The sequence below is a fragment of the Lissotriton vulgaris genome, chromosome 3_1 (assembly GCF_964263255.1).
Source record: "Lissotriton vulgaris chromosome 3_1, aLisVul1.2, whole genome shotgun sequence".
In the NCBI taxonomy this organism is placed as follows: Eukaryota; Metazoa; Chordata; class Amphibia; order Caudata; family Salamandridae; genus Lissotriton; species Lissotriton vulgaris.
The window spans coordinates 37,439,570-37,465,059 of NC_141689.1; the positions used below are offsets into that span (position 1 = coordinate 37,439,570).

Genomic DNA, 25,490 nt, shown 5'->3' on the forward strand with positions numbered 1-25,490 from the left:
CCCCATAGAATCTTGGCATTAGAGACCTGCTCAGCCTGGATGACCCTGCACATCTGTTCAATGGCTGTTGCTACACGGTCCAGTTTCTCACTGTGTGCCCTGAGCCCCTCAACAACTGCAGTTGTCTGCTCCTTCATGCAGTCATGTATACCACCCATGTATGTGAAATACTCATGTTCTTTTGTTACAGGCGCTGGACCCTCAGCATCTTGGACTCCAGCACACTGCAGGCAGCTTCACCATCGTCCAAAGCAGACCTCAGAAATGCACTTGGCCTACGCCTGCGGAACGGACTGTGATGTTGCGAGGTTGTTCCCTCTGGTGTTGGGGGTGGTGGTGTATGGGCAGTGCCCTGTGGCTGCGCTGCTGTCTGGGTGTCCTCATCACTATCCAAATCCGGCAGTGGTTGGACTCTTCTCCTGCGACGAGTGGAAACAGGTAGGGGTGAGGATGCTTGCATCTCTAGTTCCACATCTGGCTGTGCTGTATGTCCCTCAGAATCATGGACGTCTGACACGTTACTATCCCGTGCTGCATCTGTGAGGGGAACAGTGCAAGATCATTTTAGAAAAATGAAAATATTGTTTTGCACATGTTTGTTACATTGCGCTTACAGAGGTCTAATAAATTGACTTCTGTGATGTAGAAAGTCTACTGTTGTCAATGCCATGCTATACTCTGATTCAGTTGAGCTGTGCTACTCCCTCCATGCTTTGCCATTACATTTGTATGCATACAATGCCCACAATGCATTAGGGGGTTGCAGGTAAGAGATGGACTGGATTCATGTCTGCTACACTACGCAGGGTCTGCATTTGTGGCAGTTTGGGTTACATTTCTATGAAAATATGCTCTGTTGTGATCTTACCTTGGGAGGTCCCCGCATGTCCTGAGGTGTCAATCTGCATGATCCCGACAACTGCCTCTGGCTGCAGAGTGGATTCCACCAGGTCGTCCAGTGCTGTGTTTACAGACTGAGTACCAACAGTCTTCCTCCTCCTAAGTCTCTCCCTGTGTACAGGAGTGTGGAATCTGGGAATCACTTCCTGCTTGTGATGTCATCTACATGAGACGATTGGCGCTTTCGCATTTACCGATTCTCTAATAGCGAATTCCCAAATACAGATTCGGTAAATAAGTAATCAGTAAATATTTTAGCGTTTTCTTTTTTTTTTTTACAAATCGCTAATATTTACCAAATATTTTGGTGCATTCGGTTTAAGGATTCTTTAATAGCGATTTCTTATTTCTCGCTATTTCAGAATCACTAAATCAATGTTTGATGCATGTGGGCCCAAGTTCTTAAATCGAGAGCTGGAATTGCGCTATCTATTTGATTTGGTGATTCCATTCGGAAGCCACTGCGGAATAATAATTCATGTGGAAGGGAAATTAGAGAGGTTGGTACGGGATCGTTCTCAGTAATTTCATAAATTGACTCTATAACTGATGGTATGGGCTTTACTGTCAGTCATGTGCATTGGGCAAGTTATTTCCATCAAACAAGGGGGCTCAATTGTTTGAGTAAGATCTTGTGAGCTTGAATTATTGCATATTGTTTGGGTCGCAAAGGTTTCGAGAGACTTGTATCTTCATTTCACAAATGGTTCAGCTAATAGAGTAGGTTGGTGAACTGTTTTTTCTGATGACTGAAAAATTGAGAAGGGAGAGTTAGGCTGAGTCCACTTTATTGACTTTGGAGGGATTTGGTGCAAAGGTTGTAATTGTCATTTGTGATATTGATGTATTTCCTTGAATATTCTGTGATGTTATTTGTGATATTGCATTTGTAACTTGATTAACACAATTTTCCAAAACTGTCGAGTTGTGGAGTCAGTGACTGCTGAAGAATAGGAAGCACCTCTCTGATATCCTCTGCAGATGGGTAAAGGATAACATTTTGATCCTTCATAAAAGTACATTTTGATATTTTGCTTTTCTGAAATTTAGGTCATGAATCAAAGGAATTAGGCCCTAGTGAAAATTAACTTCCAAAGATTGCAGAGAGGGTTGTGCTAGGCCCTTAGCAAACAATCTCAGTAGAACTGCCTAATACTAGTGATGGTTTTCATTTAATACACTCCTAGTTTAGCTGGTAAAACAGTGCAGGCTTAAATCCTAACAGCTGCACACCAACGTAGGAGGCTGGCTTAGTATATGGTGCACACTTATTTAAGTGAAGCACCCCGCACTAATACAGATAACCCTTATGGTGATTTTTAGTGGTCTTAGACAACCATAGAAAGCTCTCTAAGTAGTAGCTGTGGGAGTAGTCTTCAGGCTTAGTCCAGAAGGTATGTTAAGCAGCTTGTTTTTCCAGATCTGATCATATAGTGTAGGTTAAGACAGTGTAGTTATAAAAACAATTATATTTATTATACACACTCTCCAACCCATTCCTACCTGGCAATATCAACACAATACATACAATACTTCAAGGGCCAGATGTAGGTAGGCCGTTACCGATCGGTAACGGCCGAAAATACCGATTTTGGGCCCTTACCGATCGGTATACAGCCATCGAGATGTAGGGCAAAGAAAAAAGTCAAAATCGGAGCGAAAACCGAATCGGAATGAGTACAGAATGGGAAAGAATCCGATACGTACATACCGAAAATCGGATATGTAACGAATCGGTAACACACCGAATCGGATCCAAACACCGATTCGGTCCATGTACCGAATCGGTAGTGACACCGAATCGGAAATTATCCGATTCGGTCCATGTACCGAATCAATAGATACACCGATTCGGACATAAGCCGAATCGGAGAACCTACCGATTCGTTTGAATCACCGATCGGGAAATTCCCCGAATCGGACAGATGGGGAGATGTAGGGTGGCACAGAAACACCGATTTCGGCTCAAAATCGGTAGAATTCACTCGGTATTTACCATGGATTACAATCAGGTGGTAACCAACTCCAACCCATAAAAACAGCCCCAAAATGCATTGCAACTTGCAGGATGGCAGCTTTTTAGGTCATTGCGAGGCGGCTACGGCTACAGCAGGAAGGACAGAGGGAATGGCAAAGAAATGAACAGGTCTACAGACAGAGGATAACCCTGTTCATGCTCACAGAAGCAGAGATCCTACAGAGATACAGGCTGGATCTGACACCATTCTTGAGCTCATCAGGGACCTCAAACCATTGTTGGACCACCCCACCCCAAGGGCACACGCCATCCCAGCACACGTCCAGGTGCTATGCAGCCTACACCTGCTTGCGTCTGGCAGCTATCAAAGTGGAGTTGCAGCGGCAGGAGGGGTGACCCAGAGCAGCCTGTCAAGGTTCTTCCACACATTTCTTGACGCCATGATACACAGGATGGACCAATACATCTCTTTCCCTGCAACCCACGCAGAACTGCTACAAACTAAAGCTGACTTCTACCAGATGGCACAATTTCCCCAAATCATTGGCTACATAGATGGCACGCACATTCCGATTTGCCCACCAGCGGACACAGAATACATATACCGCAATCGGAAGTCTACGCACACCATCAACGTGCAGGTGATCTGCAATGCGAAGTGCACCATCACAGACCTGGTAGCAAAATTCCGAGGGAGTACCCACGACTCCTATATTTTCCAACAGAGCGGCATCTATGCGCGGCTGATGGCTGGCGAATTTGGTGAAGGATACCTCCTAGGTGAGACACATCATCAGACCCCCATAACACAAAGTAGCTAGGTGTAATACATGTATGCATGTGTGTAATGTTACCCCTTTCCCTTCCAGGCGACAGTGCATATGCCCTCCGCTCATTCATACTCACCCCCTACCTCAACCCCTCCACACCCAGCCAAAGGAGGTATAACCGGGCCCACAAAAGCACAAGGAATGTTGTCGAACGGACCTTTGGCATCTGGAAAAGTAGATTCAGATGCCTGCACAAGAGTGGAGGTGCAAGGCAGTATACCCCCATCACCTGCTGCAAGATCATAGCTGTATGTGCAATGTTACACAACCTTGCGGTGAAGAAGGGCACTGAGGTGGAGTTGTCTGACTACGAGGACCATGACGACGACGAAGCTGTGCCACTAACACAGCCAGCTGGAGTGTCTACGCCAAGTGATGGCAGATACAGACGTGAGGAGATTACAGAAAACTATTTCTGAGTGAGTACAGATGCACAGACAGGTAAATGGTTGTGGTGAAAAGCACATTTTAATACTGTTGCAACACAGTTACTGCACTGATGTGCAACAAAAAAAAAGTGTAATAGCAAAGAAAACAAAAGTCTAAGGTCCAGGTTGCCTCACCCGCCCTTGCAAGCCTACTTCTTTGAGCGCTTGGCAGCCCCACTGGGGTGTCCCTCACCCCCTTCAGAATGTCCTGCGGCTTCTGCGGAGCGCCTGGTGCTCCTGCGTGGCTCTGACGCAGCGCTGGCCGGGCTGCTGCGGCTGCTCCTGTCCCCAGCATCCCCCAGGTCCAGGGCAGGATTTGCGGCAGTGTTTGAGATAATCATGGCCTCCATTGCTGTGGTGATGCGGGCCTTTCCCCTTGTTATCTCGGCGGTATTTTGGGTGAGACTTGACTCCATGTTGGCACCGCGCTGACAGAGTTGCGCCGTTGCAGCAGCAATGCGGCTTATGGAGCGGTTTTGCACGCGGGCATCCCGCCTGCGCGACAGCTCATGCTCCTCTAGTCTGCCGCATAACTGGGTAATGGCAGTGGTTAGCCTGCCTAGACCTGCTGCTACCTCCTTGTTGGTATCTACAAAGGCCTTGAAACCTTTCACCATCTCCCCCATCTGCAGGTTGTGCTGCAGGAGCTGGCGTTGGCAGGCCATGATGGACTTCGCCTGCTGCCTTTGGATTTTCACCATATTCCCTTCAAGGCCCAGGAAGACACTGCCCTCCGGTGCTGGCGCTGCAGTGCTGGGAATGGCACGGCGCCGGGTACTGCTGCTGCCGGCCTGCTGAGTGGGCTGTGGTGCCACTGGTGTGGGTGTGGTGCTGGCCGGGGCCTGAGCCCCTGCTCCCAGGATAGGGTTTACTGAAGCCACAGCCATAATCGTGGCAGGAGCTGGTGTGAGTGGATGGTGGTCCCTTGTCGGGGAGTTCTCTGGGGAGAACAGCAAGGGGGGTGTGCTCGACATTTGTGGGGAGTGAAGTAAATCATAGTCAAGTGCCAGGTCTCCCTCAATACCCAGCCCAATGGTGTTGTCCTCCTCCTCCTCGGCAGCCTGACTCGTGCTAGGCCCTGCGAGTGCACTGGTAGTTGGTGCTGCTGCCTCTGTTGCCTGTGGTCCTCTGCCTGATGGTGCCCCTAGGTATAAAGAAGCATTTGTAAATTGAGTGCCGATGTATTACAGTCAGTACAATTAAAGCATTGCACATGTCCTTGCATCTCCTTAGAATGTGTTCCACTGTTTCCTATCTTGTGATTCTGCACTGCCATATTTTGCTAACTTCTGCTGACTACATATACCATGATGCTTGTCTCTTGTATGTTGGTTACAGTACTGGGCTGGGGTTTGGCTGTGCATTGTGTCTAATGGGGAGGTGTCTGGTAGGGTGTGTCATGATGCGCATGCTTCTTACCTGTAGCTGTAGCTCTGGCTGAGCTGTCCAGGGTCCCAATTCCCGTCACGCTCTCCCTCTCAATGGTGCTGGACACCAGTTCCTCCAGCTCTGTGAGGGGTGGCGCCTGGTTCCTGCCTCCACCTGTGACTCCAGCTTGCCTCTGGATCTCAGCCATCTTACGTTTGGTCAGGCTGCGGATATCGTAGAAGCGCTTCTTCAGCTCATCAAGGGACCTGGGGGTGACACCTACAGCATTGACCTTTTCGGCGATTTCACTCCAGAGCCTCCTCTTGGTGCTGTCCGGCACAGTGAGGGACAGCTTCCCGAATAGCTGCCTGTGCACCCTCACCACCTCCTCAACCAACACCTGCAGCTCGATGCTGCTGAACTTTGGCTTCCTCTTCTGGCTGGACTTCTGGCTCTCACTCTGGTTTGCCATCTTGCTCTCAACAGTTCTCTACCTCCTACTCCCACTGCTGCTAACTGTGAGTGTTCAGCTCAGACTGGCTCTCCAGAAAGTTCTTAATTAGCTGCACCTGCCAGGGTTGCCACTCCCTGTTTGGGTGGGGGAGGGGGGATCCACCTCATTGGCTGAATCAGCTTTTACCGAATCGGCTTTTACCGAATCGGATTTTACCGAATCGGATTTTAACGAATCGGTAAAATCCGATTCGGATTTTACCGAATCGGTTTGTTCAATGTATTCCTATGGGCTTTTTGCCCATGGGTGTGTTTTCATACCTCCGATTCGGTAATTGCCGAATCGGCTTTTACCGATTCGGCTATTTCCGAATCGGTGGTAGCCGATTCGGCTATTTCCGAATCGGTGGTAGCCGATTCGGCTATTTCCGATTCGGTGGTAGCCGATTCGGTACTTTCCGATTCGGTGGTAGCCGATTCGGTACTTTCCGAATCGGTCCGTGCCGAATCGGTACGTAGCGATTCACATTACCGATGCCGACCGAATCGGTATTATTTAGCTGTTTTTTGCTACATCTCGTTTTCCGATTTCAGAATACCGATTCGGCCCGCCTCGGTATTTTGAATTCGGAAAATCCCTTTTACCTACATCGGGCCCCAAATGTAAACAGGTAAGTAAGCGTAACCAGGTAAGTAAGCACAAATACACAGTGGTCTCCAGGGGAGACCAAACCATATACTAAAAAAGTGGAATGCGAACTGTGACCGAAGTTGGAATTTTGACCAAAAGACTCAGAATAGCTGGAGACCCAAGGAACTCCCCTAGATATTTACCCAGGAACCCCACAGAGGATGTGTGGGAAAGTTTGGTTATAGTTTTCAAGAAGAAGGACACTTCTCAGTGGACCCTGAAGAAACCCAGTGGAAGACAGAAAGTTGGAGAGTCACTCCACCCGTGGATACCCCAAGAACCAGGATACTTACATCAGTGAAGCTGGGTAAATAGGTGTGAAGTGATGTCGGAAACTGCTGTAGACCACAATGGAGAACTTCATGAAAGATGCCGCTGGCAAAGGAGGTAAAAGAGTTGTTTGGAATCCAAGGATGCATTCTCGAAGAGGAGTACCTGCAAGCGGAGGGGACAGAGTCTATGCCACTTGGAGGTGACCAGGACGCATAAAAGAACAATGACAGCTAATGACTGAAGATGCAGGAGTGATGATGGTGACCTTGTCGCTGCAGATGTGAGGACAAGGCGGTGCTATGGAAGACTAGGAGTCATTCTCGAGCTGTCTCACATCGAAAGTCAAGAATCGGGGGGTTGGTGTCTGGTGGGAGCAACAAGCCTTGGCAGCAGCAATAGATGTGGTAAACAAGAAAGGTGCAATAATGGGACCAGCAAGGTCCGAGGGACTCACCAATTGCAGGAAAGTCAGAGCGTGCTCCGAGCAAGCAGGAGAGCCCACTTAAGCCAAAGAAAACCCTCACAAGGACCCACAGGCCAAAGACACAGGAGTCGCAAAAGGACCTCAATCGGCTCACCAAAGATGCAGGCCCACGGTGCAAAATCTTGGCATGAAGAGATACTGGAGTGTATTGCAACCCAAAGATCTCTGGAGTGCACAGTCAGCAAGCCTTGGCAATGGCAAGTCGACATGCACAGGGGTTCTGCTCCAGCTTTTCGGACGAGGGATACTGGCTTTGAACTTGCTGAGAGGATAGGTCAGGCCTCGATGGAGTTGCAGAACCACCACCTGTGTTGCTGAGCCTTACAGAATCTGTAGGACTTCACCAGCATCAAATCGGTCAGCTTCATTGCAGTGCCTGTGTAAGCAGGAGAGTGACTCCTTCACTCCAAGGGAGATTCCTTTGGGTGTCTTTGATGCCCACAGGCCTGGAAAGAAACCTGGATGAAGCACAGGCACAGATGACGAAGAAGACTTGTAAAGCTAGACCGGGAACAGCAGGAGTCTTCCTTGGTGTAGTCTCGGTCCCAGGTGAAGTCCAAAGTGCCCAGACGGTCAAAGTTGAAGTTGTTTCGGGTTTGAATCTTGTCCCACAACGAATCAGAAGAGCAGCCCACAGGTCAGCCCCAAGGTTCCCTAAGGAAAGGGTTTTGAAGATTCTAAGGTCCCTCCCAGAGGAGGGTCTGGACAAAGGGGAGGATACTCCCATATCCTTTGTCCAGTTTCACACCAGAGCGGGAACCAAGGGCTCCCTAAACTATTTCTAACTGGAGCATGCAAGGATGGCACCAAATGTGCCCATCAAAGCCGTCTGGTGGCGCTGGCAAGCGCCCCCACCCCAGCCCAATACACAAGGTCCAGTCTGGGAGGTGATCACACTGTGACAGGAAACCTATTGTTCTGCCTTCACCTGCTCGATCTCAGCCCAGAAGCAGGAGGGCAGAATTGTGTTTAGGGTTGGCAGCAGCACTAGCTTGCTGACAGACAATGAAAGGGTGTTACTGGGAGCACTGGGGGCATCCCGGAGGAGTCCCCTGGTGCATGGAATCATACCTCCAATACTGGTAACAGTATTGGGGTATGATTCCAACACGTTTGATACCAATGCCAATATATAGTTAGCCATCGTGTAATGACGCATGGCCACCTTTGTATCAAAATGGCTGACCGCATTTACAATCAACTCCGGTGTTTGTAGTGGGTGTCCTGCTCGTGCAGGGCATCTTCACACTTACAACCTAGCACCCTGCCTTCAGGGATCAAAAACCTACCTTAGGGGTGACTTATCGGTTTTAAGTGCAGTGACCTCCAATGTAAGGAAACGTATATCGGTCATAAGCGGTGCTGGCAACAAGTTACACAGGCTGCAATAGCAGGCCAGTAGTCACAGTTTGAGTGGTCTCTCATGGGTAGCACAACACATGCTGCAGCCCATGGGAGACCCCTGGTGTACCTATGCTCTGGGTACCTTAGTGCCTTAGAAGAATACACCAGTAGCCAATTGGGAAGGTACCAAAGTACTTACCACAGTCCAATTTAGGGAGAAAGCACAGCCACTCTGGTCCGGATTAGCAGGATCCCAATCAGACTAGTCATGAAACAGAGTAACACCAGCAAAAAGTGGTGGAACCCTTAAAGCAGATCCTACTTTGCTACACAGAGCTGCTTTCTTTACAGTGCCAAAAATTTACAAATCAAAATCCACTGAGATACCTGCAGTTGAGATTGGGTGTCAAGTTCCAAAAACTGCACTTTTTTCCAACTGTGCTCTGGATTTTTACACATCTGTTTACCTATGACCGCAAATATTCGGGGTTGTTCATTCACAGCTATATCAAAAACAATTTCTGATTGATACTTCTTACCATAGATACCTGTTCTGGTAAATATTACTCAGGCGTCAGACTGCATCAGGAAACCCCTAGAAGTACTCCTATGTGCCGGCAGGTGGTGTTGCGTAACTCCGCACCAAAGTCATTGTACTTCAAAAGTGAAGAGAAGTGCCACTTATAAGCATAACACATGCTCACTGACATCAGTCCATTTCTTACCGCTCCTTCAGACGCGGATCTTTTTAGACCCTTAGCAACTTTATTACCAATGTGCCAGGGAAAACGTCTGCCCCCCTAAAATTACAGGGTCTTAGACGTGTAGGGAGTGTCGCAAACATATGTCTGTGGCAGACCCCCATGAAGTATGCCTATGATGCCTGTATAGTAATATTACAGGGTGTGTGATGATTGTGCCCAGATGAACACGATACACAGTACAGCAAGGTAAAGTGTATGTTGCTAAACATTAAAAAACGACACTGGTCTAAGTCAAAATGGAGGTCTCCTCCTGAAGTCATTCCTGCAGCAGACATCATCGCTTTTAATGTGTTCAGGTAAGTCTAAGAAGGAGTATAAAAACTTTAAGCAGTAATCTGACAGTAAGTACGAAATAGCTCAGGAGATTAGGCATCCTTATTACCAGCACAGAAACAACTCCCTTAGTTGCTGGAAACAAGTGTTTTGTGCAACATTGACCCGGTAGAATACAGTCTACAGGTAGCATAGTTAGTATTATCAACCACAGCTATATGGGAAACTCTCATTGAGTAGTGTTCAATCTGTATGCTAGTGTTCAGAGAAAGCCAAAATAGCGAATGCTAATTCCAAAACAAATACCCTACTATGGAGACCTTTTATCTGTGTCAAACGCCTGGCACAATCCAAACCTATATTAAAAAAATAAGTTTATATCAGTAAAGAACTGAGTACTGTAAACAATGTTTACTCAATGGAGAGAGTTCATTTTAACCACACTGATTGCAAACAGTGAACCTCACATGAGATATGCACACCAGCATATTCAAATTAATTGACTAAGAACAGTGTATGTTCTATGCATTAGTTGTCAAATAAGACAGTATTTGCTCAAAAATAACCAAGAACTGGAAGTTTAAAACATCATACTACCTGCACTCTTCATACTATGTTGAAAGCTTTACAGATAGGAAATCTATGAAACAAGGAGTGGTATCTGTCACTAATAATACTTCAACACAAACAATGTTTCAATCACTACATCTTTGTCACATATTATCTGGCATCATCAAGTGATATTCATACTTTGCTACATTCGACAATTAAAGCAACCCTTTACATTTACGCGTTCAGATTTGTTATCCGATGTTAACGTGTTTTATCTGCTGTTAACTGAAACCTGGTAACATTGCAATTTAATCTCGCAGTCAGATTGGCTAGCGTCGCGCATTAACTAACAAACATTCGTTAGCGCTTTAAAACGATGTTCGAGGTTCTAATGCTGAAAAGGTTTAAGTTGCCTCGAGTGGGCTACAGGCATTAAACGTAGCGCGGTAACGTTACTATTTCAACTTACAGACAGGTTAAGTAGCGTAGCGCATTAGCCAGCAAGCGTTCGTAAGCGCTTTAAACAAATACTCGCGGATCCAATGTTAAATGTTAAGGAACCGCGAGTATTTGTTTACTGTAGTAGGCAAGTATTTTGGGGTTGGTGATTTACCCAAAGAAACCGTGGGGATAGAAATGCACTATAATAAGATTGATTAGGATCACTTAGGAGAGATAATATTTTGTTTTGCCATCTGTAATTTTATTTGTACTTTTATGACTATATGCCAGGTGGTTGTCTTGTGGAACCCTAATGCTCAGTGCAATGGGCATAAGATGGTCATGGTGACAGTCAATGATAAAGACTCCAGGCCTGATTGTTCATCGGGAACACTTTCAAGAAAGGCAGTGGACTTGACATTAGTCGTGGAAAGCATATATTAAAATGAATATTTATTGTATGGTGGTTTGTTAATACTCCCACTTAAAGCCTACCGATAGGTTGTTTGTTACATGGAATCCCGCAGATAGTAGGCAAGGGTTGGGGTGTTCGTCATCCACTCTGACAAAAAGTTGGAGTAGAATGTCAATTTGAGTAGTCTTGTTAGGCTTTATTGAGAGAACTGTATGCTGCTTTGTCAACTGTAATTCTGTACATATTAGTAATGTACGCCAGGTTATGCACACTTCTGTAGGGTTGGGTTGTATATAGTGGTGAAGCGTAGAAGCCTCATCAATTTGCTGGGAAGAGTTATATCATATTCCATTGGATGTGATGTGTTGATATTGAAAGTTATGACAAAGAACGTCAGCCTTATTTTCTCATTGTGAAAACTAACTTTAAAGGCAAAGGATTGTAAGGGTGGCTTGTTACACTGCGCTAAGTCTGTAGGCAGGAAGTCTGTTACACTGACTCTCGCAGAATCCTGTAATAGACAAGTGTTTTAGGGTTGGTGACCTGCCTGAAGAAACATGGGGTGAACAATGTACACAATGGTAATTTATATTGGGCTCTATTAGTGGGGATTTTGTAATGTTTTCACAATTGTATTTTGTATACATGTGTAATTTTATTATGGTGTACCTGGTGGATGCCGTGAAGGAAGGCTTATAAACCTACATCGTAGGCATGGGTTGCTTATGGTGACAAGCCAATGACTACAGCTAGAGGCCTTATAGGTTCACTCAGAAAATATTTCCAGTGACATAGGTCTGATCTGTTTACTACAAAAAGTTATGATAAAAGTAGTAGGCCTGAAATAGTGATTGGAAAAAGCATGTGTTAAAGTCAAATTAAATGCTACCAGTGGGTGTGCAGCACGTGTTATGCCACCCAATCAGGTAGCACCTTTCAACATGTCACTAAGTGTTAAATGCTTAAGGGACTGCACTTGGCACAGTTTGCTGATCCATATTAATATGTGCACTGGGACATCAAAAGCAAACAACCCAGGGCCTGCATTTGAGGCACAGCAGCCCCTGCTTGCCCCAGTGCCCCCGTCCGACAAAAACTATGACCCATCTGAACCCTTCAGTTTCATGATGGCATCATAGAGCATGGTTCAGTTTATTTATGCTTACTGATATATTTGCATTTTGTGTTATGACCATCTGCAGAGGAGCACTCTATAACGAATTTCTGTACCATCGTGTATTTTCCTGTGGATTCTCTTGGTGCTCACCTTTCTCTTCCCCATTCATGGAAAACTCAAAAAATGGTAATTCGCACAATGTATAAATATATATATATATATATATATATATATATATATATATATATATATATATATATATATATATATATATATATATATATATATATATATTCATTTGTGCCTTCTGTGGATACTGATCTAGCTCTCCCAATAAATAGAGTGTCATACAGCTAAATACTCTACCATTGTGAATATTCTAATTACGTACTTTGGGCATTCACCTACGGTTCCTAATCAATTATTTATGCTACAGTTGATCACTCTACCATGTGGGTACTCACCTAGTTCTCCGCCTTCTACAGTGAAGTCCTTCTCCAGTATGGCACATTTCTGCACCCTTTGGGCATTGGAAACCGCCCTCTTGTTAACTCGGTCCAAGCCCTCCTGGATGGCCTTGTAGATTGCTGGGTCCTTGGATTTCACCACCTCCGACACCCGCGTAGCCTTGCTGCCCAGCTGCTGGCAGAAACGGATGGCATCGGGGGTCAGATCATCCCCAGGCCCCTCTGTATTTGGATCTGTGGTACACTAAAAGCAGATAAAAAAAAGCACCATATCAAGCAAGAACTTGTTTCTGATAAATTTGTATTTGCTTTATTGCCATTAATTGTGTCTTTCAGAGCACAGTCTTTTCCTACCAGTTCTTGTCAGTTCTTCAAAACAGGACATGCTGCTGACATCTGGCGGGATGAACCTGCCGGCCCACTACCCAAAATCTGGCAATGGCACGGCTGTGATCTGGCTGAGACCCGCACAGATGACTACGCACTGCTGTGCCTGTGGGGGTTGAGGAGTGCTCTTCACCCGGGGGCAACTGGAGACGCTGCTGGCCGGAGAGTGCATGGTTATGAGGTGCTCCCTTGAGGGACATGTTGAGGCCTGAGTGGCAGCAGCAACCTCCCAGACCTGGAAGAGCCGGAAATAGGTAAAACTACCTCCAGGAGAACTGTGAAGGTGAGAGCACATTGCAAGGCCAAGGTGCTCTCCTAGAAATATCATGCTCGCGCCGAGTGGGGCTGATCCAGGGGCTGTGGCAAAGAGACCATATGATATGGCCTGTAGGAAGGTGGATATCTGACTATGGTTGCCCCCAACTTTTTGCCTAGTATTTTGCTGGTTTTTGACATAGTTGGCCTGGGATCCTGCTATCCAGGACCCCAGGCTTCCTGCTCTATCTGTTAAAATAGACTCCATGTACCTTAGGTACATATCTAATTGGTATTGGGTCACTCTTGTAAGTCCTTGTACAGTGTACCATAGGTACCCAGGGCATAAGTGCACCCAAGGCCTACCAGGGGCTGCAGCATGTATTATGCCACCCCTGGCTGGCCATCCAAAACTGACACAACTGGCTGGTAACACAGCTGGGGAAAGGTGGTGTAATCACCCTTTGCTTTAGATATAGTATACCTATATCTAACCCTAAAATGGACACACATACTCCTATAAGTCACTCCTATGGCAGGCCCTATCAATCCTGAAGGCAGAGTGCTTGGAATTGTTATGTTATTGGGCTCTTTTATAGCGCATGACTCACCCAGGGGCATCTCAGCGCTTACCAATAGAAGTCCAGTAAACAAGAACAGAACATGTTATACCATGGCCTGGTTAAAATAAGAACGTTTTGAATTGTTTCATGAAGATCATGTAGGTGTTAGATTGCCGTAAAGCAATCGGTAAAGAATTCCTATATTTGGGTGCAATGTAGGAAAAGGCTCTACAGCCTAATCCGTGGAGTCTTCAGGAGGGCTAGGTCATTAGATCTTAGGTTTCGTTCATGTACTTGTTTAAAAAGTTTGTTATGGAGGTATGCAGGTCCCGCACCTCTGAATGCTTTAAAGGCAAGGCAGCATACCTTAAAAACAGATCTCTTTTTGACAGGAAGCCAGTGTTACTGCCTGAGCAGGGGAAGGGAGGGGGATCCAGACGGCGCATTCAAAACCATTCTGGCCGCGCTGTCCTGTATGACTTGCAGTTTAGCTAGAGTGGTGGTGCCTATTTCTGCCAGCAAGGCATTGCCATAGTCTAACCTGCTCACTACCATGGCCTGTACCACAGTACGGTGATGTTTTAGAGGAAGATAGGGGATGATTCTACTTAACAGGCGCAGGTTATGGTAGCACGTCCCTGCTATGTGTTTAACATTATTTTTCATGTTTAGTGAGGCATTCAGATGGATTCCCAAACTTTTTACTGAGGTAGAGAGTGTAGGTGCTTCTCCTAACTCGGGAGGCCACCATTCCGACGTCCAGAATTGGACATCCTTCCCTAAGAGCATGAGCTCTGTCTTCCCAGGATTCAATTGAAGACCAGCCGAGAAACTAAGTTTCTCGTCCATAATGTTTTTCCTTATGGGAAATAGTAGCTGCGTGTCATCGGCATACGAGACTATCTCGAAGCCGAAGGATTGGACAATTTTTGCCAAGGGGGCTACATGCATGTTAAAAAGAGTAGGGCTCAGGCAGGAGCCCTGTGGTACCCCCTTGTCCAATAAGAATTTGTTTTTAGAAACAAATGCTCCAAGTGAGGTAGTCTGCCATCTGTCTACTAGGAAATTAGTCAGCCACTGAAAAGCTTTACCCCCGATACCACACTCAGTCAGTCTCTCCGCTAAGCGTTGATGAGATATCGTATCAAACGCAGCGGAGAGATCTAAAAGAATCAGGACCGCGGAACCCCCAGCATCGAGGGTACACCTCAGTGAGTCAGTAACAGCCAGGATTGCTGTTTCTGTACTGAAACCAGTACGAAATCCTGATTGGAGGGATCCAGTATGTTATTGACCTCCAGATATTGACTAAGCTGGGTGTTGATTGAGGATTCCAATAGTTTTCCTAATGGAAGTAGCAGAGATATAGGTCTGTAGGTATTCATCTCGTTGGGCTCTGCTGATGGTTTTTTCAGTATGAGGCGGACAGTGGCCTCCTTCCAGGCAGTTGGAATAAGACCTGTAGCGATGGAAGAATTAAAAATCTTTTGAATGATGGGGGCACAAATTGGGGATAGGAGGGCCATTACCCTCGGAGGACAGATATCCCTTGGTGAGCCAGATTTTGCATTTAGCAGTAGGTTGTCTCCTCCTATCGAGTTGTATACACTTATACTCTGAGGGTATAGCAAGGTTGATGGCTGGAATATTAGTGGTAGCCAAGTCTCTGTTAAAAAGCATATATCTGGGGAGAGAGTTGAAATCATATCCCAGATTTCAATGGAATGCTTCACCAAAGAGAGTACATTACATAAGATGAGTTTAAGTGTCAAATGATTTAGGATGGACTTGATAGAAGTATTACTTGTGTCGGGTTCCTCCTGAAGGCTTTGGAATTCTCAAGTAATACATGATATCGGACCCTCCAAATTGGCCGGAAAAGACGGCGTGAACGGGCGCAGACGGGCTCGCCTTTGGCGTACCAGCTGCGCGCGTCCGCTGCGCGGCCGTGTGGGTATGCTCATCATGTAGGGAAGTGAGAGGCCAGGTGTTGTCCCCACAACTAGCCCGCCGACCCTGATCCCACCCAAGATGGCGGCTCCAAAAGTGCCCGGTCCTTCCCCGTGTTCCAGCACCCCAAATCGGCTGTATGGAGGATCGGGAGAGTCGGGAATGGAGGCGAGCGCAGGAGGGTTTCTAGCGGTGTTATGGTGAGATGGTGCTCTAGCATGAGCTGAGCCTGTGTGCAGCTTTCGGAACCAAGTCCTTTAGCTGTTTTCATGATAACGCTATACCATATAGTCTTAAGTGCATTATAATCCTCGCGGTTATTGCTAACTTTGGCATAGCGTTATCAAAACATGTCGTAAGGTGTCATACGAATTGGAATACTTCCCCCTCGCCAGTTCTGGCGACGGGGGTAGCATTCCACCCTTTTAGAGGGACACGACATGTACCTAACTGTGAACCCCGGTTAAAGTTAACCCGAGCCTCAGCATCACAAAATGGATCAATCAATAAATCAATCAAAGCATTTATATAGCGCACTACTCACCCGGAGGGTCTCAAGGTGCTAGGGGAGGGGGGTCCGCTACTGCTCGAACAGCCAGGTCTTGAGCTGCTTCCTGAAGGCGAGGTGGTCCTGGGTCAGGTGGAGGTGGGTCGGGAGGAAGTTCCAAGTCTTGGCGGCGAGGTAGGAGAAGGACCTTCCCCCTGTGGTGGCTCTTCGGATGCGGGGGACGGCGGCGAGGGCGTGGCCGGTCGATCGAAGCTGGCGTTTGGGAGCGTAGAAGTTGAGGCGGCTGTTGAGGTATCCTGGGCCTTGGTTGTGTAGTGCTTTGTGTGCGTGGGTGAGGAGACGGAAGGTGATTCTCTTGTTGACCGGGAGCCAGTGCAGGTCTCTCAGGTGTCCGGAGATGTGGTTGCGGCGGGGGATGTCCAGGATGAGTCGTGCTGAGGCGTTCTGGATCCGCTGGAGTCTCTTCTGGATTTTGGCGGTGGTTCCGGCGTAGAGGGAGTTGCCCTAGTCCAGACGGCTGGTGACGAGGGCCTGGGTGACCGTCTTCCTGGTCTCAGTGGGGATCCACCGGAAGATCTTCCGTAGCATGCGCAGGATGTTGAAGCACGACGAGGAGACGGCGTTGACTTGTCTGGTCATGGAGAGGGAGGAGTCCAGGATGAAGCCCAGGTTGCGTGCGTGGTCTGTCGGTTTGGGTGCGGTGCCCAGGCGAGGGGCCACCAGGAGTCGTCCCAGGCGGGGGGCACCAGGAGTCGTCCCAGGCGGAGGGCGAGGAGCCCAGGATGAGGACTTCCGTCTTGTCTGAGTTCAGTTTCAGGCGGCTGTTCTTCATCCATTCGGCTACCTCTTTCATCCCTTCGTGTAGGTTGGCTCTGGCGGTGGCGGGGTCGTTGGTGAGGGAGAGGATCAGCTGAGTGTCGTCGGCGTAGCAGATGATGTTGAGGTTGTGCTGGCGTGCGATGGCTGCGAAGGGGCTCATGTAGACGTTGAAGAGGGTTGGGCTGAGCGAGGAGCCTTGAGGAACGCCGCAGATGACTTCGGTGGCTTCTGATCTGAACGGGGGGAGGCGGACTCTCTGTGTCCTTCCGGCGAGGAAGGAGATGATCCACTCCAGTGCCTTCTCCTGGATTCCGACGTCGCTGAGGCGCTGCACTAGGGTACGGTGGCAGACAGTGTCGAAGGCCGCGGAGAGGTCCAGGAGGATGAGGGCCGCTGTTTCTCCGTTGTCGAGCAGGGCTCGGATGTCATCGGTTGCTGCGATCAGGGCGGTCTCAGTGCTGTGGTTGGCCCGGAAGCCAGACTGCGAGAGGTCGAGGGATCCGTTCGTCTCGAGGAAGGCAGCCAGCTGTTGGTTGACGGTCTTCTCGATGACTTTTACAGGAAACGGGAGCAGCGAGATGGGGCGGTAGTTCTTGAGGTCGGTGGAGTCGACTGATGGCTTCTTTAGTAGAGCGCTGAGTTCGGCGTGCTTCCAGCTCTCCGGGAAGGTGGCGGTGTCAAAGGAGGTGTTGATGATGTCCCGCAGGTGGGGTGCGATGACAGCGTCGGCCTTGTTGAAGACGTGGTGAGGGCAGGGGTCGGTCGGAGATCCGGAGTGGATGGAGTTCATCGTGCGGACGGTGTCTTCGGTGCTGATCGGGGTCCAGGCGTGGATGGTGGTGGTGGGGGGCGGTGGTTCGGTCGTGGCGTGCGTCGGCTGAGTGCTGAAGCTGTTGTGTATTTCTGTGATCTTGTTGTGGAAGTAGGAGGCGAGGGAGTTGCAGAGGTCTTGCGAAGGGGTGATGTTGTTGTTTCCGGCATTGGGGTTGGAGAGCTCTTTAACGATGTTGAAGAGTTCCTTGCTGTTGTGTGCGTTGTTGTCCAGTCGATCCTTGAATGTAGTTTTCTTGGTGGCGTGGATCAGTTGGTGGTGTTTCCGGGTGGCGAGCTTGAGGGCAGTCATGTTGTCCAGTGTTGGGTCTCTGCGCCAGGCTTTCTCGAGGGCTCTGCAGTTCTTCTTGGAGCTCTTGAGTTCGTCGGTAAACCATGGGGCTTTCTTGCTGCCGGGTCTGCTGGGCGGGGTCTTCAGAGGGGCTAGGTCGTCTGCGCAGTCGCTGATCCACTTCGTGAGGTTGGTGGCCGCTTGGCTGGGGTTCGTCGCGCTGGTGGGTGGGTTATTGCTCAGGGAAGCCGCGAGTTGGTCGGCTGTGATCTTGTTCCAGCTTCTGCGTGCAACCTGTTGCTGGTGGTGGTGGATCGTGGACGCAGCTGTGGTCCGTCCAGTGTAGTCCGGTGGCGTGGCTGAAGGCGATTTCCTTGCTGGATGAGAAGACGCGGTCGAGTGTGTGTCCGGCGTAGTGGGTGGGGGTGGTCACCAGTTGCTTGAGTCCGAGGTTAGCGAGGTTGTTTAGCAGGGTGGTGGTGTTGCGGTCATTGTTGTTCTCCAGGTGGAAGTTGAGGTCCCAGAGGAGGATGTTGTCAGCGGAGGGGAGGGCGTGCGGGCTGATGAAGTCGGCGATGTCTTCGCTGAATTGTGAGCGTGGTCCCGGGTGTCTGTAGATGAGGGTGCCTCTGAGGGTCTTCTTGGGATTGATGTGGATCTGGAAGTGCAGGTGTTCGGCGGGTGCGAGGGTGTCGTCGGCGTTGGTCGTGATGCGGATGGTGTTCCTGTGGATGATGGCGATGCCTCCTCCAGTCTGGTTGATACGGTCCCTCCGGATGATCTTGTAGCCATCCGGGATGGCGATGTCGGGCGCTGAGGAGGCGTTCATCCAGGTTTCCGTGAGGAAGGCGACGTCTGGGGCTGTGGTGTCGAGCAGGTTCCAGAGCTCGACGGCGTGTCTGTGGACGGAGCGGGTGTTGAGCAGGATGCACTTCAGGTAGCTGCTGCTGTTGTTCGCCTTGGTCGGTGCTGGTGTAGTGCAGGTCCGGATGCAGGTGAACTTGCAGGAGTGGCAGCAGAAGGGTCCGTGGGTGCGTCTAGGGGTGGCTCGGTAGCAGCCTGGGGTTCGGCCGGCGTTGAGTGCGTTGAGTTCGGTGGCGAGGTAGGTCCGGCGGGTGGGCTGGTGTCGGCGGGAGCCAGGGGTCCTGGCACTGGGTGCGGTCCCGGCGCGGACGGGCACAGACGGGCTTACCTTTGGCGCACCTTCGGCGCTCAGTCGTCGCGCCCGCTGCGCGTCAACGCTGCGCGTGCGCACAGTCGCCATTTATGGCGAAGTGCAGGGAGGGAGGAGCAGCTGGGAGGCGGGAGCGGGGAGGAAGGGGACGTGTCCACACTCCCGGCGGCGGGGAGCGGGGCGGGTGGGTGCAGGGGGACAACAGCACAGGGGGGGGGACAGCAAAACTTAGCACAGGAAACAAAGTATATCACAAAATACAGTACAAAACGAACGAAGCAACAGGATGGCAGAAATGCGGCCAAACAACAAGCGGGGGCGTGGCCCGAGGACGGGAAGGCTCAGCGAGGCTGAGAGTAGCGGCAGGCGGGGGCACACGCGACAGCTGGTGGCCGTGCGGCGCGGGGGTGTCCTACGAGTAGGTCACACTCACCTGTGCTGCACGGTCGCCATTTATGGCCAAGTGCAGGGAGGGATGAGCAGCTGGGAGGCGGGAGCGGGGAGGAAGGGGGCGTGTCCACACTCCCGGCGGCGGGAAGAGGAAAGCGGGGAGTGGGGCGGGTGGGTGCAGGGGGACAACAGCACAGGGGGGGGACAGCAAAGCTTAGCACAGGAAACAAAGTATATCACAAAATACAGTACAAAACGAACGAAGCAACAGGATGGCAGAAATGCGGCCAAACAACGAGCGGGGGGCGTGGCCCGAGGGCGGGAAGGATCAGCGAGGCTGAGAGTAGCGGCAGGCGGGGGCACACTCGACAGCTGGTGGCCGTGCGGCGCGGGGGTGTCCTACGAGTAGGTCACACTCACCTGTGCCGCACGGTCGCCATTTATGGCCAAGTGCAGGGAGGGAGGAGCATCTGGGAGGCGGTAGTGGGGAGGAAGGGGGCGTATCCACACTCCCGGCAGCGGAAAGCGGGGAGCGGGGCAGGTGGGTGCAGGGGGACAACAGCACAGGGGGGGACAGCAAAACTTAGCACAGGAAACAAAGTATATCACAAAATACAGTACAAAACGAACGAAGCAACAGGATGGCAGAAATGTGGCCAAACAACGAGCGGGGGGCGTGGCCCGAGGGCGGGAAGGCTCAGTGAGGCTGAGAGTAGCGGCAGGCGGGGTCACACGCTACAGCTGGTGGCCGTGCGGCGCGGGGGTGTCCTACGAGTAGGTCACACTCACCTGTGCCTCACGGTCGCCATTTATGGCCAAGTGCAGGGAGGGAGGAGCAGCTGGGAGGCGGGAGCGGGGAGGAAGGGGGCGTGTCCACACTCCCGGCGGCGGGAAGCGGAAAGCGGGGAGCGGGGTGGGTGGGTGCAGGGGGACAACAGCACAGGGGGGACAGCAAAACTTAGCACAGGAAACAAAGTATATCACAAAATACAGTACAAAACGAACGAAGCAACAGGATGGCAGAAATGCGGCCAAACAACGAGCGGGGGGCGTGGCCCGAGGGCGGGAAGGCTCAGCGAGGCTGAGAGTAGCGGCAGGCGGGGGCACACGCGAAAGCTGGTGGCCGTGCGGCGCGGGGGTGTCCTACGAGTAGCTCCTGCTCCTTACCTGCTCCTTTGTCCCGCATCTCGCGTGTGAGTTCACACTCTGCACACGCGTCCCGTGGGCCTCCTGCTCCTTACCTAAGGTTAGGGTAGTGTAGTCCCAGCGATCCTACAGCCTCTGGACTCCTGCTCCTTACCTAAGGTTAGGGTAGTGTAGTCCCAGCGATCCTACAGCCTCTGGACATCTTCATTTCCTCTATCGATTTCCTTATACCATTTACTTAGTATATGGTTTGTCGTGCCCCTAGGGCACCATTGTAATTTGTGCAACTTATCGTATTTTTCTTAAGAGCCTTGTTATGTTCTTCGCCCTCTGATCTCATAAAGAGTTCAGAGGTGTTTGTTAGTAATAAATATATTGTTTATTTTCATAACAACCTGTGTGGTGTCCTTTCATCTGGTATTCGTGGGGTTATATGTGGTAAATGGATGCTGCCACCACAGACACAAGTCTGACCTCCTGCTGCTGGGAGTCCTTCCAGCGAGGGAGGCCTGGACAAAGGGTTTCCTGCCTTGGGAGGCGCTAGCACCACCCCAGACAGGATTTTGTGTATTGAGGTAGGACAGGCTGAAAGGAATGAGACATGCCTGGGGCACACAAGGTGTCCCTGTGCATACCCCGGTTCAAACCAGTTGCTGGGGCACTCCAGCCCCAGCTCTGGCGCGAAACCGGACAAAGGATAGGGGGTGTAACCACCCCCCTTCCTGGTCCCACCCATAGGAGGGACCTAGTCACAGTACAGCCCACTTTAGGAGAATAAAGGTAGGAGCTGGTCCCATTCCAAATTAGATTATCCTGATTTGAAACTCTACAAAGAAGAAACTCTGGACTTCGACGTTCTGCTCCACTGAAGAAAATCTCCATTGTGGCCAAGGAGTGACCACCCTGCACAAGCAGACACCATCAAGCGTCCTAGCGGTTCACTTTGTCGTCCTTCCCGGTGGAACCAGACTTCAGAGCCCGACGAGACCCGTACTTCCAGACCTCTCCGACCTCTACCTACATCTGCAGCACAGCTGAGATCCGTGGGTGCGACGAGACACGTGGGACCGGCCATCTTGGAGAAACTGCACTTCACTTCCAGCACGACTTCAGAGGCATCCTCGAGAAAGGGCTTTGGGGATTGAGAAGCCCCAGCCACGAGCAGCTCCTGCAAGGAAGATCAGCCCACCAGCATCCACGAGATCTGCGGGGGCCCTTTTGCTGGATTGGTGCTCGACGCCGGCTGGCTAGTGGCCTCCTAGACGGCGATCCGCGAAATCTACACCGCTGGTCTGGTTGCTCCAGACTTGCCCTTGCTTCCCTGCAAAAGAGAAGCACCCCGGACCCTCCTGGTCCCCACCAGACACCATCTCCACTCACCGCGTGGGTTGCCTTTGTCAAGGCCTGTTGACTCCGGATCCAACACCGCCGACAGCGAGAGCCTGGGTGGGACAGCTCGTGCCTCCATCCTGGTCGTCGAAGACCCCTCCTGGTCCACATGGCTGCAGAGTCAAGCGTCCATTTTTCACCTGATCGCGACGACAGCATCAGGTTATGCAGCACTCAGCTTCCAGGAGATGAGACAATTGTGTACCTCCAGGAAACTGAAACAGAGTTCTAACCCTACCCTTCCTTTTCTGTTAGGTCTCTTAGAGACATATGATGCTAGAAGGGCTTCTAATCCAGGCCCCTCAGATGCAGCAGATGGAAGCATGCCCCCCTTAGAAGGTGACCCTGAGTCTAACCTCCCTGAAACAGAAAATGTAGATGGTAGGGAAGGTGGGAGCTCATCTGAGGAAGAGGTAGACAATGGCCAAGCTTTAGTCAGCAGACTTACAAGGGCCAACTTAAGCCTACATGGGGATGGAACTGGGGGAGCCCCAGACCTATCCACAAGCAGGCCTAACCTTGGGAACAGAAGAGGTAGATCTCACTCCAGAGATTCTAACAAATCTGTTCACTCCCATGTCTCTCACACATCTTCTCAGAGAGGAATGACTTCCCCTCAGAGAAGAGAACATGAGGCAAAGATGAAGGAAGTTAATCTGAGGATCCAAAGGGAAGAACTTGCCCTTGCCAAGGAGAAACTTGCCTTTGCCAGAGAGATTGAAATTGAGTGGGTTAAACCCCACTGGTGGCAGCATTATCCCTAGAGATAAAGACAGGAGTTTTGATAATAGACACCTGAGTAAGATAGTGCCCTCCTATAAGGTAGGAGATGACATCCACAAATGGATGACTGCTTTTGAGAGGGCCTGCAAAGTACAGCAGGTACCCCAGAGTCAGCGGGCAGCTATCCTGTGGCTCTCCTTTGAAGGTAAAGGTAGAGATAAGCTCCTCACTGTTAGAGATGAGGATGCTAATGATTACCAAGTCCTGAAAAATGCACTGATTGATGGGTTTGGCTTAACAACTGAACAGTACAGGTTGATGTTCAGAGACACCCAGAAAACTCAGTCTCAGGATTGGACTGACTTTGTTGATTGTGCCACTAAGGCTTTGGAAGGCTGGCTACTAGGAAGTAAAGTTACTGATTATACAGGATTGTACAATCTTATTATGAGAGAGCAAGTCTTAAATAATTGTCAGAACCAGTTATTACACCAGCACCTGGTAGACTCTGATCTGACCTCTCCACAAGAATTGGGTAAGAGGGCAGACAAATGGGTCAGAACCAGGATTAGGCCTAAGAATCAGGGTGGTGACCTAAAGAAAGAATCAACCAAACATCAAGAGAAGGGTGGGAATAAATCAAAAGATCAAACCACATCAGGGCCCCAAAAATCCTCTGAAGGGGGTGGGTCCCAGAATCCTTTTAATTCCCAAAAGAAACCTTATTGCCATGCCTGCAAACAGGTAGGCCATTGGAAAACTGACAGCAATTGCCCCAAGGCCAACAATAAGGAAAATATTCCTCCAGGTAATACTCCAACACCTCCTGTTACTACTAGTAGTAATACCCCAGGTGGTTGGAGTGCCCCCAAGAATTTGGTTGGGTATACTTGGGGAAACCAGGTGGACTCTGGCCCAACCAGGTCCCCTACCACAGATACTCCTGTCTGTGAAAATGGCATGGGGTTTGCCAACTTCACTGCTTGTCCCAACACTTTGGACAAGTACAGACAGGAGCCCCTCATCAATGGTCTGAAAGTTGAGGCCTATAGAGACACATGGGCTAGCATCACTATGGTGACTGAGAGCCTAGTCCCCTCAAGGCAACATTTACCTGGAGCCACATACCAGGTGACCAACATTGATGGAGTGCAGAGAGATCATCCCATGGCAGTGGTAAATCTCAGCTGGGGAGGTGTCACTGGTCCCAAGAGAGTGGCAGTGTCATCAAACTTGCCTGTAGATTGTCTACTGGGGAATGATTTAGAGATCTCAGCCTGGGCTGAGGTAGAGCAAGAAACCCATTTTAAAATGGTAAATCTCCATGGAAAGGTTAGTGGGGCTGTGATGGCCACAGCCCCAGTCCAAGATGTCCTCCCTGAACAGGTCAGGAGGGCTGTGCCAGTCACAGCCCAATCTCAGACAGATTCCTTCCCTGAGCAGGTTGGCAGGGCTGTGATGGTAACAGCCCATACCCAAACTGAGTCCCTTCCTGAAAAGGTTGGTGGGGCTGTGATGGCCACAGCCCAAACTCAAACAGATAATAGTGTTGTGAAGCCTGAAACTATGGACCACTCCACTCAAACAGAGAGCATTGAGGAGGAAGAGAAATCTCCCTCCCACCAGACTTTAGGAAAGGATCAGCCTCCTCAGGGAACTGATCTTACCCCTTGTGAAGAAACTGCCCCAGAGGTAGTCAGTCCTAGCCTGGCAGAACCCCTGATGTCAGTGGACCCTTTCAAGGTGGGACCCAGTCTGGAGCAGGTAACCTGCCCCTCTCTAACCTGCCTCAGTCAGCCCAGGGCTGTAGAGGTCAGAGAGGCCAGTGGTGGACCCCAAAGGGCCCCCTGTCCAAAAGAATCTCCCAATCAGCAGATTAAGAACACCAAAGCTAGCAGTCCTAGCCAGGTGGAAATAAAACAAACTCCAGAGGGATCCCCCTTAAACTTAGTTAGGGACCTCCCACAGATGGACACAGTTGGGCACAGCCACACCTGGGACCTAAGGGCCCCAAACCTGACCTGTCCCTGCTGTAAGCCAAACAGAGGGACCCAGCCTCCAGCTTTAGGTAGCCAGAGGCTGACCCTGAGAGTACACTGCAACTCAGTCCTGGAAAGAAAGGCATATATGGTGGATAGTGATTGGAGGAAGTTGAGCCCAACATTAGTGGAGCCTCACTTCAGTACTCCATCCCAGCACCAGCCTTTTACTTTGCCAAAACACACCACGGGTAGAGATTCCCTATGGTGGAGACCCTCAGATACCCTTAGGGTGAGGGATTGCTTAGTGAACCATGAGATAGGGGG

At 50.0% G+C, this 25,490-nt stretch overlaps 1 protein-coding gene across 1 annotated transcript in view; it reads right to left on the bottom strand.

Annotated features, from left to right (window-relative positions):
- LOC147725883 (long-chain-fatty-acid--CoA ligase ACSBG2-like) overlaps positions 1–25,490 on the bottom strand; it is a 661,758-nt gene that overhangs the window by 38,054 nt on the left and 598,214 nt on the right. Inside the window, exon 12 of the mRNA XM_086962812.1 lies at positions 12,776–13,022. Within this exon, the coding sequence (XP_086818938.1) occupies positions 12,776–13,022 (247 nt within the window). The remainder of the gene's footprint in view (positions 1–12,775; positions 13,023–25,490) is intronic.